We start from the raw sequence: 18680 nt of genomic DNA, 5'->3' as shown, positions 1-18680 counted from the left end.
CCTCTGTGTGCTTGATTTTTTTTTTGTAAAGCCTGCTACACAATGCCAAGGCTTGATTTCGTGTTTGGTAAGAAGTCCTATTTGTCCATCCACTTGGGATAGCTATTGTATCTTACTCCATCACGCCTCATCCCAGAGGGGCTACACCTGATACATGTGTCTCCTCACACTGTGACTCCCTGGAGAGGACTACAGGGGTCTTCAAAAAATTCGTGGAAAATTCGTATTGTGAACCGCTAGGCGCGATTTCTTACACTGCTTGGTCCCCAAATCAATTTATCTTTGAATCCTATTTTTCCCCGTGAACGTTTTCCACTACCCTCCTCTACCTCATTCTAAGTATTTTTTTTTAAGCACACAGCACAGCGTCTGGCACACAGGAGATAAAAGACAGGCAGGCCTCCTGGGGAGCGTCCAGCACAGACAGGGGGGACCCCGCCACCCCACGCACACGACACCTGTGAGGAGGCATCCTCGGCCCACTCACTCGAGCGACACAGCAGCACCCGCGGCGTGGGTGTCAGGGGCGTGAGGGGCAGCTGGGGGTGGGCGCCGGGGCCGTGGCCGTGGCCGGAGATGAGGACGTTGCTGAAGAGCCCCGAGCCTTGGCGCACCGGGCTCAGCATGGGCGGCGGCGTGTAAGGGGGCAGCTCATGCGCGGGGTCGAGGAGCAGGTGGTCGCCGAGGACGCGCGGGGAGCGCAGCTGGCTCTGGTACAAGGTGGCGCCAGAGTAGGAGGCGGGGCTCGGGTTGTAGGAGGGCGGCGGCGGGATGAAGAGGGGCTCGGGCCGGTGCCGGAACTTTTTCTTCTCCTGCACCGTCTTGGGGGGCTCCTCAGCCTTGGGCGCTCCCGACTGCAGCTTCCTGGGGACTTCCTGAAACGGGAGGGAGGATGGGATTGGAACCGTAGGCTCCGGCCCAGGGGGGGCCATCTCCACAGGCGTGCGCAGCGGGGAAGGGGGCTTCCGCCCGGCCCCTCCCAGCCCACCGGGCGACATCCACTTCAGGCAAAGCGAGCTGTGGCAGATCCGCTAAGGGAGAAGACGTGGGCTATGGAAGACACCCCTCCTGTCTGGAGGGAGCTGGGGGTGGCAGGACTAGCGGGTGGGCGAGAAGCGGGAACCTGCAAGCTCAGAGCAATTACTCGGGGAGGCTGGGGCGCAGGAGGAGGGGGCGACCCGCCCTGGGCCCTGCGAGGCGCTTCAGGGCCGGTTTCTTGTTGCTTCCCATCCCGTGGACCTGGCCGCCTCCCGCCTCAGCACCCCTGGCTGCAGCTCGCAGCCCCACTTCCTGTCAGCCGAGCGGCGTTAGCTCGCGGGGGCGGCAGCAGCATGTTGGGGAGACCTGCCTCCTGGATACATGTGTACTATTAAGTAAACATGTGTCTGTGCAGAGGAAGCCGGCGTGCGGGCGCCACACAGACCCGCTGGGTGTGGCTGGAAGGGCCTTGGGGTTGGGAGAGGGGGTACCTGTGGAGAGGGCCAGACCAGGCTGTGGTGCCCTCCCAGGCCCTGCAGGCCAGTGGCCAGTCACAACCAGGCTTCCTGGGATCCCTGTGCCCAGGGGGGCTCCTGAGGGAGAGGCAGCAAGGAGTGATGGGACGGGCTGGACAAGGTCACATGACTAGCTGTCTCCAGACCATGTGACCTGGCCCGGCAGGCCCTCGGCTCTCCTTCAGCACTTCCTGCTTCTCCCTCAGCTTTCTGGCCTCCAGCAGAGGAGCTCAGGGAAGCAGGGAGCTGGGGCTGGGAGGAGGGGGCCGAGCTGCCTCAGACTCCCTGACCCAGGAGGAGGTTCTGAACTTGACCTCGCCCCCAGGCAGCTCGCCTCAGGCCAGAGCAGGCCAGCCTGTCTCCTCTCTCCACCAGAGGGCTCCTTGGTGCCTGAGGCTGAGGAGAATGGGGGGAGGGGAGCGATCCTGAAACCTGACACCCTGCTCCCCCTAACTGTGGAGGTTCTCTAGGTAGAGGCAGAGCTCACCCTGGGGCCTGGACTTCTGCCCCGGGGCCACAGGTCCCCTTGGGGCTCCCTCTCCTCTACCCTCCTGTCTTGTGACTGCAGCTCTAAGTCCTCCAGGTAGGACTCTGAGCACCCAGAATACCACAGGTGCACCTGCAGCCCACCAAGCTAGTCAGACTCCTGGGGAGGGGGGCAAGCCCTGGCCCACAGGGCAGGGTGACAACACTTCAGAGCCCACCCCCTTCAAGGTCAGGGGAGCAAACTGGGTCTCAGCTGCTCCCTCCCAGGGGGCTAGGAGCAGAGTCGGGATTGGAACTCAAGGCTCCTTCCCAGATATTTTAGTGCCAGGACTTTGCTCATCTTGACTTAGCCCCACCTACATGCCGCCACTTCAGCCAATCCCCTCCCTGCTGGATCTCCCCCACCCTTCCACTAAGCTGAGCTCATCCCTTCCTTCAAAACCCTGCTCAGCAATCCTTGAGCAAACTCCCACCAATGCCCTGGGTGCTCCCACTCCCTAATCAGCTCCCCAGGCACGGAAGCTCTTCCACTCACGATGTGGCTGTGTCCCCTTAAAGCCATCTGAAGTTGAAAATACCCTCAGTCAGAAACAAAAGGAGCGCCCCTGACCTGCCAAGCCTCAGAGCTCAGCGACACAGCACACACGAGTGTGTAGCTTGCTGGGAGCTGGGAGCCGAGGCTGCCACCTGACACCAGTAGAAACACTGGAACTCAAGCATCGTAAAGTCAGGGACCCTCTGGGTTCCCTGTGTTCCCATCAGCCCTGTGCAGGGCATGGGTTTCTCTTCCTCTCTCATTGCCGTCTAGAATGGGTGGGTGGGTGGGTGCTGTCAGGATCCCTGATTGACAGATCTCCAAGGGTACAAAGGGTCTCTGGCACCACATCAGCACCCTCCCCGGGGCAAAGAGGGAGTCTGGATGTGTCAGTGCCTCTCTGCCTACTGCTGGCTCCCAAGTCCTACCAGCTTATGGGACTCGTCGGGTTCTCCATCAGGTTCCTGTCCTGAGACCCCAGCGCCACATACAGAACCATAAAGGTTCTTTCTGGGCTTTGCTAGGCTCTGAACTACCCTCCCTACCCCTTCTCTGGCCCAACCCCACCACACTGCCTCCTGATAGCCCAGCAGCCACCTATCCTCAAAGGACAGATAGGATTCAACCAGCAACTTTGTGGGGTGGGGGTAAGGGCGGGTCTGATAAAGCCAACCATGTAGGTCCCGGATCCCTTGGGGAGGTCGTAGGGGAAGGCTCTGCCCCTGAGCGGAGTTCGGCTGCTTGGGTGAGCACTGAGAATTAGAGAGACAGAAGAACTTAATAGCAAGTGAGAGACACAAATCTCTTTGCTTTCCTGAGACTGGGGGTGGCTGGCTGGCTGTGAAACTACCTGGGGAACATTCACGAGTTAGGTCCTTATAGGTATTTAAGCAGGTGCATGTTGAGAACGTTAAGCAGCTGGTGAGGCTGGGCATCAGAATGCATGGCAGGGCTACTGCCTGGACGCCCTGCTGTCTCAGGGGCTACCTGTTTGGTTGCTGGATTTGGGTAGATTTGGAGAGGTCTGGTGATCTGGGGAAGGAGCAGGGCCCTGGGCCACAGCTCTGTACTATCTGGGGCAGAAACACTTCCATAGTTAACAGGCAGTCTGGCTGTGTTGGTGGTTGCCAGCTGAATCATCACCTCTGTAGACACCTTCAGGCATCTCCAAATCTAAGCCAGGCTGTTAGCCCGGAAGAGTGACAGGTGTTTAATGGCGGCCACCAGTGTGGACGAGGGGGCTGGGCCGGGAGAGGCTCAGGCCACGAGCCGACCCCATCTCCAGGAAAGCAAAGGGATGTCCCAGCCCAGGCAAGGGGGGGGGGTGCGGAGCAGCAACTCACGGCAGGTGCGTGGGGGGCAGCCCCTGGGGGTGAGTGTGGGGGAGAGAGGGTCATCCTCACGAGCGTGGGCATCTCGTCGTCGGACACGGAGCTGGCCGGCTGGTCTCTGGCGGAGGGGGCGGCAGCGACGCTGTTGCTGAAGCCCTGGCAGCTGGGCTTGGGCGCGAGAAGCTTGACAGGGACAGACACGGGCATGACCATGGGTGTGAGGCTTTCGGCCTCGGGAGGGAGCTGCGGCGGCGCGGGCGGAGGCGGAGGCGGCAGTGGCGGCTGGGGCGGAGGCGGCGGGGCCTTCTCTCCTTCCTCCTACACAGACAATAAAGGCTTTGATCCTTGGCTGGCAGCAGCTCTCACAAGGGGGGGGGCACGCACTTTGCTCTTCCTGGGCCTGAGTGATGCCAGCTGGCGGGAGACAGGGCCATGCACTCTACATTTAAGCAATCTTGATCATGGACCATGTGTATAGCACAATATTCAAAAGTTTTTGGTGGCTGTCACTGCTTTTCAAGAAAAGGACATGGACTTGTAATTGGTTAAAAAGTGATCTTTTTCTAGGAGCTTTTAATTCTCTGGGCCTCAGTTTACTCATCTGACAAATGGGAACAGGCTGTCCATCTTACATTTTATTTAGGTTAGGAAACCACACTGAAAACACAAACCATGTTACTTTAAAAAAAGTCAAGACCAAGTTCTTTTATCTAGCATGGTCAGGGGATGGAGTGATATGGGTAGTAGAAAATTTTTGGTGAACACAGAGTGAATCCCATAGATTTAAATTAAGATGAACAATATTCAAAGACTTCTGAGAACATTCATTGAATTTTAATTGAACTCTACAAGTCATGAATAGTTTACTACCTGGATAATCCCGGGAGTAGTTCAGGATCTTTGGATGCTAGAGCCAAACACCGCTGCACTGGTGGATGGAAAATTCTGGCTGAGAGCCTGATGGTTACCTTAGCTCTCTTTGGCCACTGCGTACTGATCTGGAAGGCCCCGGTGGCCCTGGTCTTGGGTGCGTCAGGCAGCAGAAGAGAACCACTCCTGCACCCACCTGCTTCCCTTTGCTGTCCCCTCCTCTCCGGGAGACAGAGATGCAAGAATCCCCCAGAAGGATTTCTGGAACCTGTTTTTGACCCTTGTCCTTAAAAGCCAGGTAAGCGGGGGCGAATTGCCCTGGCTGGCTCCCAGGGTCGAAGCTTAGGCGTTCCTGTCCGGAGGACTGGGTCCCCAGGGACCCACACGGGGCTCACATCACTGTCTCACGGCAGCAAAGCGAAGCAAGCAGCACACGGCCCGGGAAGCACCTGTGGAGGCCTGGCGGCGGCTCACCTGTTTGAGGCTGGGGGAGGCCCTCATTCCCCCATGGGACCGCATGTGTCCATTCAGGGCGGGCAGGCTCTTGAACTCCTTTAGGCAGATGGGGCACAGCTTGTTCTTGGCATCAAACTGCTCCCCAAATACTCCTTTGGCTTGGCCACTGCTCACAGGGAGGGCCAAAGGGAGAAGACACACATGTTGAGCAAGCAGGAAGAGCAATTCACCACAAGACCTGGGACCCACAGGAACCCTTCTTATTCACCCAATGTGCTCTTATCCTATTACCCTTCAGAGAATGAAGCCCAATTTACAGCTGAAAAAACTGAGGCTCAGAGCGGGAAAGGACTTCGTTATCGTCACACAAGACTGGAACAACATATCCTTCTTACTCCAGGCCTGCAGGCCCTGGGCTTTCTGCCCGCCATGGTTTAGTTCCCTTCTGGGGTCACCCTCCCAGGAGCCTTCCTTCCCTTGGGATACTGGCCTGAGTCTGCTGAGCAGGTTCTGGCTGAAGCTGCCATTGCCAGGCCCATGAAGGAGGAAGCAGGCCTGTAATATTCACTGCTGCGTTCCCAAAGCCTAGCACTAAGCTGGGCACACAGTAGGCACTCCACAAGGCCACACTACGTGGACGGACGGGGGGCAGCACGTGGACAAACCCACCATGGCTACTTGATGGGGAGCCTTAAGCTCTCCCTGCCTCAGTTTTCTCATTTGTAAAATGGTAATAATAATAATAATAGCTCACTATTTACATTCATCTGGTAACCTTATTCACTCTCACTGGGTTCTTTTACTACACATAATAAAAGAGGGGACTTCAAAAACGTTCATGGAACATGTGTATTACCACAGTAAAAACAAAAACAAAACACTACCCATGGATTCCGAAAGTCTTTGCACCAAAATAAGAATTTTTTGATGTTTTAAAAATTTTATTAATTTATTTTGAGAGGCGGAGACAGAGTGAGTCAGAGAATGCTTCCATCTGCTGGTTCATTTCTAAAATGCCTGCAATGGCCATATTTTGGCCAGGCTGACGTCGTGAGCCAGCCACTCAATCTGCCTCCCCCATGGATGGTGGCAGGAACGCAATCCCTTAAGCCATCCATCATCCCCTGTCTCTCAGGGTCTGCCTTAGCAAGAAGTGGAATCACAGCAGGAGCTGGGCACTGAATCCAGGTAGCCCCATATGGGCTGTGTGTGTCTTTGTTTTGTTTTCAGATCTATTTATTTGACAGGCAGAGGTACACAGAGAGGAGGGAGAGAAATCGATCTTCCATCCACTAGTTCACTCCCTAAATGGCCACAATGACCGGGGCTTGTCCAGGTCAAAGCCAGGAGCCAAGAGCTTCTTCCAGGTCTCCCACGTGGGTGCAGGGGCCCAAGGACTTGGGTCACCGGCCATTGCTTTCGCAGGCACATTAGCAGGAAGCTGGATTAGAAGTGGAGCAGCCAGGACTTGAACTGGCACCCCTATGGGATGTTGGCACTGGAGGCCATGGGTTAACCTGCTGTGCCACAATGCCAGCCCTCAAACGGGATGCGTGTGTCTTAACCACAGGTGGTGCCTAACATACAGTAAGCATTCAAACCCAACAACTGCCATTAATATTCCTTTAGACTTCTGTGAGAGACTGACTTTGAATTTAGAGATGAATCATGAGACACAACCCAGGAACACCTCCCAGTCTCCCCAAATACCAAGAAGCCTCCACAAATCCTACCTTGACTCAGGAGACCCTGGCTGGGCTCGCCCGTCAGGGAGTTGCACCTAATTGGGAGCCAAACAGGACATCGAAAGAAAGAAGAAAGAAAAACAGATGTGTTTCTGAAGGGAGGAGTTCCGGAGCAGCCTAGGGGTGGGGGGGGTCTTCCCGCCCTCCACCTCTCCCTGACCTGGTCTCTGTCCGCTCGCGTCTTTGCTCTTCTGCACCCGACTTGGTTCCCTTAACTGCTCCCTAACTCGGGACCACTGCCCTCTTCCGGGAGGTGCTGCCAACACGCCTGGATGCGCCCCCGCCTCATTCCTTCTTGTCCTCCCAGGGCACGCAATCTGCACACAGATAGGTTCCCTTCCCACAGGAGACACAGAGAGCAGAGCCGGAAGAGCCAGCATCAGGGCAGGAGCGTTCCTACTGAAATTCTTTCTTTTAGAAGAGCCTTGGCCGTGCCACGTGGTTCTCTTCTTAAAGCGCCTTGGCCGTGGCGTCATTCTTATATTCACAAAGGCTCTCCGTCGCCACTGGGTCTGAGCCCCAGCGAGAAAATGAGGTCAAGGGGGAAGTTCACCTCTACCCTTCAACCTCCATCAGGGCCCTGTACACCCAGCCAGTTACTATTTGGGGTCACTTCCTCCCTAGACCCTGTTGTCTTGTCCTGTAAGTGTAGCTCTTAGAACAAGCCAAAGCATGAACAGTGTCCGGCACCCAGGAGCCTCTTGTGTGGTCAGGTACTAACCAATGGTTAATGACCACGGCCTCCAGGTTGAATCTGGCCTGCAGACATGTTTCCTTTGCCTAGCCTCTTATTAAAACTCCTGAATGAGAATGTCATTGGATGAGGCCTCTGCTCTTGGTCTACTACAGTCTCCACTACTCCCTATTGTCTTACATCAGACCATTTTGCTTATTCATTTTACCAGCCTGGATTCTTTGGGCAGCCAACATTTTCCCCTCTGCAACCACACGTAACATGTGAGAGTCACAAAACACGGGCATACAAACAGCCCTGAGAGGCCTTTCACATAAAGAAATCCCAAATATATTTATCTAGAGATCCCGTTTCCACATCAATAGCCATGAAAGGTTTTGTGGGACTGCTGTTCTATGCAATCTACTTTGAGAAATGGGCCGTAATGGGGGACCAATGCAAAGGGAATACCCTGATCTGGGTGTAGGGGGATGAGACACCCCCACTGCCTGATCCCCTGGCACCCGACTCAAGGTCTTGACCATTACATGAATCATCTCGGCCATGATACAATACTTTGTCCATCTCCTTATGTGAGATTAAAAGCTCCACAGGCAAAGGAGGGAATCCAAATAACTTTGGACTCCAAGTATCTGACATAGCGCCTGGCACGGTAGGTTAGTGTTTGTGGGATGATTAAAGACCCAAAGGGTAGAAGGGGCTGCAACGAGGATCGGCCGCCACTGCACAACCTTGGCCCGGCCCAGCCCGGCCCGGCCCGGCTCAGCCCTGCAGCACACTGAGCTATGGTGGCAAACTCGCACTGTGAGAATACCTGGGGCCACACGGCACTGGGAGACAGCTGCTGATGCTGTGGCCCCAGGCTGTTGAGGTGCATCCCGCTGGGCGACAGGAGCGGTCGATGGGGCAGGGCACTGCCGACCCGGGTCACGTCGGAGCTCGCTGGGTCTCCCAGTCCTGTGTCAGGAGGTCCCAGGTCCCCGTGGGAGCTCAGCATGGCCTGGGCCTGCCTGTCGCTAGAGAAAGTCTTCAGCTGACTGTCCTCCCGCGGCTGGTGCTGGGGCAGGTGGCTCTGCTGGTAGAGGGGGTGGCTGTAGGGCTGCTGGGGCTCCTGGTAGTAGTACTGGGGCATGGAGCCCAGCTGAATGAGCTGGACAGCGTGCGCCTGCTCTGGGGTGTACTGGTGAGGGTCCCTGTGATAAGGAGGCTGCAGGTGCATCTGTTGCTGCTGCTGCTCTTGCAAGTGTGGCATCATGGGCTGGGGCTGGTAATACTGAGGTATCTGCATTGAACCCTGCCGCTGCTGGAGCTGGAGCTGTTGCTGCTGCTGCGGCTGCGGCTGCGGTGGCGGCGGCGGCGGCGGCTGCGGGGGGCGAATCTGTTGTTGCTGCTGTATCTCCTGCATGGAGAGCCGCTGCTGGCCAGCTGGCGGCGGCTGCTGCTGCTGCGAGTAATACTGGTGCTGCTGCATCTGTGGCACGTGCTGGGACAGCATCTGCGGGGCCTGCAGCGGCTGCCCTCCCTGCACCGGCATCTGGGCCAGTGGCTGCTGGTAGTCATAATACAGGTGCCCCGGGGTAGGGTGCTGCCCGACCTGAAGCGCTGGCTTGGACAGCCCGCCAGCGAAACCAGGGTGAGGCTGCTGGGGCACCTGTTGGTAGCGGGAAGGTATAGCCGGGGCCGGGGGCTCCATGGGCTTCTGAGAGAGCAGCTGGCGGAGGGCGCTGTCGGGGGCTCCATCCATCACTGCCGACTGGGTGTGCAGCACCTGGGCCATATTGTTGACCTGAATCCGCAGGTTTTGGTTGGCAAACACCTGGGTGAAAGAGTCCAGCTTGTGCAAGACACCGCTGGTGAGCTTCTGCGTCCGGATCTCGCTAGCCTGGGAGTAGGTATATTGGTAGCTATCGGTGGGCTCAGCCTGGGCTGGTGCCCCCCACATCATATTAGAGTTGGCCAGGTTGCCACGGATTTGGACGTGGTTTCCAGGCCCTGCGTGGCCTCCCCACGCTCCCTGCCTCGAGGTATCCATTTGGCCAAGGTTTTTGGAGCCCACAGGCAGACCCAGACCGTCGCGTGCATCTTGAGGAAAGTGGGGGGAGATGGGCGAGGCCTGAGGGGCATCCAGTCCGCCCCCTGTGACTGAATTCCCATAGTTGTGGTTCAGCCCGCCGGGGACGCCGAGCGGGGGCTGTTGGTAGAAGAGATTCTCACCACCGTGGCCCATGTGGTTGGTCTTGTACACTTGTTGATCCTCCATGGCACTGGCCTTGCTTGTGAATGTTCAGCCACAAAACCATATAAAAAGGTAAATGAAACAAACCCGAAAGGACTGAAACCCTGAGAAGCTGAGAGCACGTGTCCGCACTACTCCACGGCTGTCATGTCTGCGAACGGGGCTGGAGCCAGGGGATCCTGCTGGCTTGTCCCACTCACGTGCAGAGCGGGGGGTGGGCTGACATCCTCACCGGGGCTGGGGTACGGACCAAACACCGCCGTGGTGAGGAGACACCGCTCACACCTGCAAGCCAAGACACAAAAGACAGCAGATGAGCAACCTGGACGTTGTGGAACCAGTGATTGTATCTACCGAGGCCTGTTACAGAGATACATACTAAACAGATCTGCTTAGAAAGAGCCAGTGTCACTCAGTCCACCCACCTGACAGCAATTCTGCATAGCTTGAACTCTCTTACTCTCAAGGCTTCTGTTCACGGGCTCATTAGCTCATTGATTTGTTAATTCATGGTTTTGCTCATTGATTAATTCATCCGTTCTTCTAGAACCCTGCTAGGGAAAGCCCAGCATCATCCTAGTGCCTCCAGGGAGACACAGAAGTGTGAGATGCGCCCTGACGGATGCATCAGTTCCACAGAAGATTACTAGGCACCTACTCAGGGACAGGCACAGAGCTGGGAAGTGAGGAGGCTGTGGGGTCCACTCCCAAGGAGCGCTCGGAACAAGGTGATGAACCGCATGCAGCACTATGTTGCCAAGCAGAAAGAGCTGTATGTGGTCAGGAAAAAAAAAAGGCAAAAATAAAGAGACATGGGAACTCAGAGACGGATGAGCTCATTTCCAGATGCACAGAATGGGAGGTTTCGAGAAAGAGTACTTCAACGTAGTAGGGGTACTTCAACCAAATGTTCATGGACAAATGGAATTAAAAGATAAGCTTATTTGGATGCAAGAATTTTTGAAATCCATGCATAATTTTTTCATAATACATATTTCCAGGAGCTGTTTAAAGACCCCCAAGTATGCATGGATTTAAAATATTTTACACCACAACAAACTTATCTTTTTTTTTTTTTTTGACAGGCAGAGTGGACAGTGAGAGAGAGAGAGACAGAGAGAAAGGTCTTCCTTTTTGCCATTGGTTCACCCTCCAATGGCTGCCGCGGCCGGTGCGATGCGGCCTGCGCATCGCGCCGATCTGAAGCCAGGAGCCAGGTACTTCCCCTGGTCTCCCATGGGGTGCAGGGCCCAAGGACTTGGGCCATCCTCCACTGCACTCCTGGGCCACAGCAGAGAGCTGGCCTGGAAGAGGGGCAACCAGGACAGAATCCGGCGCCCCGACCGGGACTAGAACCCGGTGTGCCGGCGCTGCTAGGTGGAGGATTAGCCTAGTGAGCCATGGCGCCGGCCCCAAACTTATCTTTTAATCCCAAATTTCTTTGAACTTTTTTTAAAAATTTATTTATTTATTTGAAAGGCAGAGTTACAGACAGGCAAAGACAGAGAGAGAGGTCCTCTATCTGCCGGCTCACTCCCCAGATGGCTGCAACAGCTGGAACTGCGCCGATCCAAAGCCAGGAGCCAGGAGCCTCCTCCAGGTTTCCCACATGGGTGCAGGGGCCCGAGCACTTGGGCCATCTTCTACTGCTTTCTCAAGCCACAGCAGAGAGCTAGATTGGAAATAGAGAAGCTGTGACTTGAACCTGCGCTCATATGGGATGCTGGCATCACAGGCGGCAGCTCTACTGGCTACACCACAGTGCTGGCCCCTTCCTTGAACTTTTGAAAGTACCCTCATCTATGTTGGTTTGCTTGTCAGGACAACATGGTCACCAGCCTCCTGTGGCCTGTGCTCAGGGAAACATCTGTACCCATAGGTGACCAGTTGGCCAGAAACTTATGACTTGATCTGGTATAAAAAAGCAGTGAGGGGGCTGGCGCCGCGGCTCACTAGGCTAATCCTCCGCCTTGCGGCGCCGGCACACCGGGTTCTAGTCCCAGTCAGGGCGCCGGATTCTGTCCCGGTTGCCCCTCTTCCAGGCCAGCCCTCTGCTGTGGCCCGGGAGTGCAGTGGAGGATGGCCCAAGTCCTTGGGCCCTGCACCCCATGGGAGACCAGGAGAAGCACCTGGCTCCTGCCTTTGGATCGGCGCGGTGCGCCGGCCACGGCGGCCATTGGAGGGTGAACCAACGGCAAAGGAAGACCTTTCTCTCTCTCTCTCTCTCACTGTCCACTCTGCCTGTCAAAAAAAAAAAAAAAAAAAAAAAAAAAGCAGCAAGGGCCATTTGGATTCTCTATGTTAGAAACATGAACCAGGCAACCTGGGGAGGTTGGTCTGGTGTGGTTTAAGTCCACTCAGGTTCTTCAGTGGACTACAAACTGGAATGTGAACCCCTGAGTGCACATAAGGACTTTCTAGGCACTGCACAGGCACCCACAATTTTAGAGGGGGTTTGAGCTCCCAGATCCTCAACTTCTAAAGAAACTTCTAGAACTGATGAGTGAGCGAGGTGCAAGTTGTTCTTTTACACCTGCTGTTTCATAATCACCCTCCTCCTTTACAAAAACAAAGGCTACCCCCCCAGATCTCAACGGGGTGTCCTGCCTAGAGAGAACACTCCTTTCCCCTTCTCCCTCCCCTCTCCTGCCACTGCCTGCCAGCACATAAGGTGACACTGAGCAGACTAAGAAGGCAAGAGCAGTGAACCTCGAGCAGGTAGGGGGTTTCCATCTTTTTTTTTCAGTTAGAAAATCCTATCAGAAATAATTACAATAACAACTTTTAGTGGTAGCACACTATGTGACTTCTGGCATATAACCCAGAAGCAGGTCAAAGAATAGAGTGACCCTCATACAACTCGTAGAGTGACACACAGAATGTGTTCCTGTCTACTGGTTCACAGCAATGAGAGTTTTAGTGCTCCACCTATACACATGCAATCAATGCCGACCCAGGAAACAAGATTCTTACATGGATACATAAACAAACTGAAGATGGCCGGCGCCGCGGCTCACTAGGCTAATCCTCTGCCTTGCGGCGCCAGCACCCCGGGTTCCAGTCCTGGTTGGGGCGCCGGATTCTGTCCTGCTTGCCCCTCTTCCAGGCCAGCTCTCTGCTGTGGCCAGGGAGTACAGTGGAGGATGGCCCAAGTGCTTGGGCCCTGCACCCCATGGGAGACCAGGATAAGTGCCTGGCTCCTGCCATCGGATCAGCGCGGTGCGCCGGCTGCAGTGTGCCGGCCGCGGCGGCCATTGGAGGGTGAACCAACGGCAAAGGAAGACCTTTCTCTCTGTCTCTCTCTCTCACTGTCCACTCTGCCTGTCAAAAAAAACAAAAAACAAAAAAACAAAAAAAAAACTGAAGAAATAGCCCAGCTCCAGCTCCAGCTCCATTTAATTTCTGGGCCTGGTCATAAGTGCAGAGATGTGCCTACTCTGTGATGCCCCAGGCCTTACATTATGAGCTGGTCATACATATACCAATATGTGTTAATATATAATGAATACATATAATAAATATATAAATATATATACATACACCAATAAATATTGCTATACACCAATAAAAAAGCATACCTTAAAAAGCCATCTAGCACTTCCACCTCATTAAGAGCTACAATTTCAATACAATTTTACCTTTTATGTTTGTTAATTATCCAAATTAGTAAGATGTTTATGTTGCTTTGATCAATTATGTCCTATTAATAATTGTAATGATATCTCAAACTAGAAGAAAAATGGTAATACTTAGAGCTTTATGGTTTCAGGAAATTAAAAAATTCCAACTCCGTATAAAGTTGTTATAGAGAAATACGGTAGGGAAACAAATGAAAGTTTTAAGCATACAAATATACTATATATATTACATTAGGGTAACATTCTGCTGGGGAAGTGAAATGGAAATAAAATTTCAGGGAGAGAAAAAGAGCACTGACTATTAGAGCAGAGCGCATTTGTGCATTGTGTAACATGGATGACGGTGGGTATCAAATGGCGATGGTGTTTAGATTCCACTGGATAAATTTAAAACAGTGATGTCATCGTTTTACTTAAAAATATCAATGTTTACAATATCCTGGAAACAGCATCTTCTGCAAATGTGTGATTAAAAAAAGGAGATGTAAACTTAAAATCGGGTAAGGGGCAAAGAGTTTTGCCAAATTCCTTCAGGCAGGATTTAAAGCAGAAAAGTCTGGCATCGCCCTCCATCTGGGAGCAAGCTGAGCTGGTCTCATTCCCTTTCTGAACCGCAAGAGAAAGACATGGAAAAGTTCTGGTGGAAATGAAGTGCGATGGGTGATGGGAAGCGGAGAGGGGAAGAAAAGGATGGCCAGAGACCTGGAGCAGACCCGAACTTGAAGCGATGCTGTGAGCGGCAAATGGCCCCCGGAGGACTCTGAGCAGAGCCAGGACTGTTCTGAGTTTCAGAAGCAGGGACCCTAATTCCCCTTGAGGCTCACACTGGGGTCCCTGGCGCCTGGAAGCTGGTTAGAAATGCAGGCTGTCGGGTCCAGCTAAGACCCACTGAGCTGGAAGCTTCATATACTGAGACAACGCCCACCTCCAGCTGCACCAGTTACATGTGCATTTTTTTTTTAATTTACAAACTTTATTTTTTCCCAAAGAAACCTTTTATTTAATGAGTACAAATTTCCTAAGTACAACTTCATAAATATAGTGATTCTTCCCACCATACGCGCCCTCCCACCCCACTCCCACCCATTTTCTCCTCCCTCTCCCCTTCCCAGTCCCATTCTCCATTAAGACTCATTTTCAATTAACTTTATACACAGAAGACCAACTCTAAACTTAGTGAAGATTTCAACAATTTGCACACACACACACACACACATACAAACACACAAACTGAGAACAAGTTTTACAGTTAACTCTCATAATACAACTCATGGAGGACAGAGGTCTTGCATGGGAAGTAAGCACACAGTGACTCCTGTTGTTAATTTAACAATTAACATGTTAGTGACTACCCGAGGCTCTTGACATGAGTTGCCTAGGCTATAGAAGCCTTCTGAATCCACAAACTCTGTCAGTGTTTAGAAAGGCCATAAGCAAAGTGGAAGTTCTCTCTTCCCTTCAGAGGAAAGTGCATCCTTCTTTGATGGCCCCTTCTTTCCTCTGGGGTCTCACTCACAGAGGTCCTTCACATAGGACACATTTTTTGCCCAGAGTCTTGGCTTTCCATGCCTGAAGTGCTCTCATCGGCTTTTCAGCCAGACAGGAAGCCTTAGGGGCTGATTCTGAGGTCAGATGCACATGCATTCCTAGCAGGCGCTTCCCGCATCCAGGTGGACATCATTAAGACCTGACCTATCTGCCGGCGCTGCGGCTCACTAGGCTAATCCTCCACCTTGCGGCGCCGGCACACCGGGTTCTAGTCCAGGTCAGGGCGCCGGATTCTGTCCCAGTTGCACCTCTTCCAGGCCAGCTCTCTGCTGTGGCCAGGGAGTGCAATGGAGGATGGCCCAAGTGCTTGGGCCCTGCACCCCATGGGAGACCAGGATAAGCACCTGGCTCCTGCCTTCGGATCAGTGCGATGCGCAGGCTGCAGCGTGCCAGCCGCGGCGGCCATTGGAAGGTGAAGCAACGGCAAAGGAAGACCTTTCTCTCTGTCTCTCTCTCTCTCACTGTCCACTCTGCCTGTCAAACAAACAAATAAACAAAAAAACCTGAACTATCAGCATGTGTCGCTCCCCCTCTTCATGGAGGAGCAACACAGGACCCTGCCTAGGTTTCCTATCCGAGTCACGGCACCATTATGTCGCTCCCCCTCTTCGTGGAGGAACGACACAAGACCCTGTGCTGTTCTTTTGTCTGCTCGGCCCTCCCCGGGTTTGCTGCTGGTTCTTCCCAGGGATGTTCCCGGTGCATGTTGTCTCTCTCCTCCTTTATAGTCCTCTTCCACCAATCCCAACTCTGCTACCCACACGCCGAGCACGCTGCTCTCCTCCAATCAGGAGCAAGATCAGCTCCTGCAGCTCAGTCAATCAAATTGGCTAGAGGCAGCTGTGTAGAAGCTGTTTACTCCCTTCTCAGTGCCATATTGTGGGAGAGCAGATACATAGAATAAGTCTTAATTCCAGTAACTTAGTCTAGTCCGAGTTGCTCCCCACAAGCATGGAGCATGGAAAGAGGGAGAATGAAAGAACCAGCCCTCACACAGCCAACTGGAAGTGACTCTCCTTCCTTCGAATGCTCGGCCCTTCAGGGGCTCATGACCCCGCTGGAGGAGACACCCCGTTCCCTTCTTCACACAGCCCTTGTCCTGGTGGCCTCATCCACCACTCATTCTTTGCAGACTCCCAGTGTCCACCAGCTCCTGATCAGCTGTCCTCTCCACGTTACCACGTCCATCTTCAACGGCAACTCAACATCACCTCCCACAAACTGGCCACTGTTTCCTTCGATCTGCCATGCTGCCTCCTACACCAGGACCTCTGCACGTGCTGCCCTCCCAATTTGGAGAGCTCTTTTCCTCCCCACCTCCTATTCATCCAGCTAAGTATTAGCTGCCCTTTAGATCCCAGCTTGGACTATACCTTCTCAGAAAGCCACCCTGACCAAGCCCCAAGCCTACCTCATGTTCCTCTCTACCTGCGTTCTCAGGCCATAAACCTCTTTTGGACCACTCTCAGTTTGTAAGTGTACTTCTACCAAAGCGCTTATCTGATTACTGGACCTTATCTATCGAAACAGGACTCAGATCTGTTTTTACCAACACTTCTATTCCCATAATAACAGGAATTATAATGGGAATAATTCTAATGCCCAGCACATTGGAGCCCCTCCTCACCCCCCCCCACCCCCCCGTGATTTGTTACAGGAAGGACACCATTTGTAGAATCAATAAATCCATTAGATCACAACAATGAGATAACAACGATCAAGTGTCCCTCGGAGTTGAGATAGGCAGAAAGAGTCAGGACAGAGCCATTAGATGTTCAGTTCTCATGGAGAACGGCCAGATTTCACGTTGGTCCTCCCAAACAGGAACCGGAAGTAGAGAGAACCAGCGATGGTATTCCACGCATGGACCAGTGAATGAGTCAGGTGCAAGGGTCCATCCTGGGGCATGACGTTCTTGTCAGGCTAGATTTGTAAGGTGGGGCTAAATCATGGTGGGCCTTACAGGACGCCCAACAGTGCGATCCTGTGGGTGTAAGCCTGGCAATTTCAGATTTCCCCACCTGACTTATACCCCTCTACTCAACCTTCCTCAAAAGCCTTGCACGGAGTCACCTCCCGCAGGGGGAATTACTGTTGAAACCACTCTCTGATCTCAGGTCCGCCACCATGGGTCCTGTGGCCGGAAGGGAACCAGATCACTTAACTCTGGCTGACATGCTTGCTTTGTTAAAGTCTCCCCTAACTGTGGGGCAGTTTGCCTTGTGATGACTTTGCCTTCTGAGCTAGAAGAATCCATTCTTTATTTGCTGCTAACCCCCGAGCTGGAATGGAGTCTATTTATAAGCACAGAACTCCAGATGGAGCCCTAGATAGGGTCCCCAAGTGGGGTGTCTGGGTTTACAGTACCAATATCACCTAGGAATTTGCTACAAAGGCTAATTCTTGGGCCCCCCCTAGACCCCGGGTTGGGGGCCCAGGAGGATTCTAAAAAGCCCTCCTGGTGAGTCTGACATACGTTCAAGACGTTCAAGTAGAAGACCACTGCCTGGGAAGCCACCCCATCTCCACACGCTACAGATGAAGGAGGGAGGCCCAAGGTCATGACCTCTGGGCTAGAACAGCGCCTGGCTTGCAGCAGGTGTTGAGGAACCACTTGCTCACTGCCAGACAGGGAAAATCTCTTTCCTGCAACAATGCAGGGCAGGCACGGCAGAGCCACGCGCTGTTTATTTTCCATCGCCTTTATGTATTTTTTGAATAGGTACTACAGTCACATGGCTCAAAATCCAAAAGGTTAAAAGGATTTGAAAATGATCCCAAGTAAACACTTGAAAGCAAAGTGCAAAATTATCACAAGTTACAAACCACAGTATCTGTGAGAAGCTTTCCTCCCACCTGACGCCTGGCCACCCAGCGCCCCTCCCGGGATAACTAGCTGGGGTCTCACTCGAGCACATCCTTCGAGGTCTCACAAAAACACGCGTGCACACACCTCTCTACACAACAGCAGCATGACCCTGAGGCCGAAAGGCTGTTTGAAACATAAGGCGACAACCTAGAAATTGTTTTTTCTTGGTGGATTAGTCAGCCTCATAGAATTGTTAGATTACCAACCCCAAGATGGAAGTGTTCATTATTTTTCTAATAAGGGAACTGTTTTACTCAATATACAATTTCCTAATGGGTAAGCGGTACCAGGAGTTTTTTCATTCATGAAGGAATGAGAGCAGCTACTATATTCACATTTCTCTGGTCAATTCCTTCCTTAGAGCAGGATTCCAGGATTCCGAAGGGGGCTTAACAAATAGATGCCCACTCAGAACCGAGGTGGGTCTCCAGGTGCACCCCTGCTCCCCGCCCCCCCAACCCAGGCAGCCTGGGACTGCCCTGACCCCGAGATGGTGTGTCTCCCTGGCTCCACACCTGATCTGAAACAAGGGACAGATTTCTTTCTCTAGAAATTTTTACTTTATTTTATGCATTTAGAAGACAGAATGACACACCCACAGAGAGACAGAGAGAGAGAGAGAGAGAGATTGAGAGAGAGAGAGAAGCAGCTAGAAAGATCTTCCAATTGCTGGTTCACTCCCCAAATGGCCACGATAGCTGGGGATGGGCCAGGCCGAAGCCAGGGGCCCGGGACTCCATCTGGAGTGGGTGGCAGCAATGCAAGTACTGAAACCACCA

The 18680-nt window shown here is 53.3% G+C and overlaps 1 protein-coding gene across 19 annotated transcripts in view; it reads right to left on the bottom strand.

Annotated features, from left to right (window-relative positions):
• Positions 1 to 18680, bottom strand: part of TRERF1 (transcriptional regulating factor 1) — a 227767-nt gene that overhangs the window by 32414 nt on the left and 176673 nt on the right. For 12 of the 19 annotated variants that reach the window (XM_051855691.3, XM_089333956.1, XM_051855693.3 and 9 more), the window contains 5 exons: positions 8425 to 10131; positions 6905 to 6951; positions 5190 to 5337; positions 3858 to 4163; positions 488 to 875 (listed from right to left, as the gene is read on the bottom strand). In XM_051855691.3, coding sequence (XP_051711651.3) covers positions 488 to 875; positions 3858 to 4163; positions 5190 to 5337; positions 6905 to 6951; positions 8425 to 9870 — 2335 coding nt within the window. In that variant the 5' untranslated portion in view covers positions 9871 to 10131. The remainder of the gene's footprint in view (positions 1 to 487; positions 876 to 3857; positions 4164 to 5189; positions 5338 to 6904; positions 6952 to 8424; positions 10132 to 18680) is intronic. The other 7 variants (XM_051855700.3, XM_008262918.5, XM_017345128.4 and 4 more) reach the window with 4 other exon arrangements.

The sequence above is a fragment of the Oryctolagus cuniculus genome, chromosome 5, assembly GCF_051225735.1.
Source record: "Oryctolagus cuniculus isolate XC-2025 breed Fujian yellow rabbit chromosome 5, ASM5122573v1, whole genome shotgun sequence".
NCBI lineage: Eukaryota > Metazoa > Chordata > Mammalia > Lagomorpha > Leporidae > Oryctolagus > Oryctolagus cuniculus.
The sequence above is the reverse complement of the archived record's forward strand: the minus strand, read 5'-3'. Positions and strand labels throughout refer to the sequence as shown.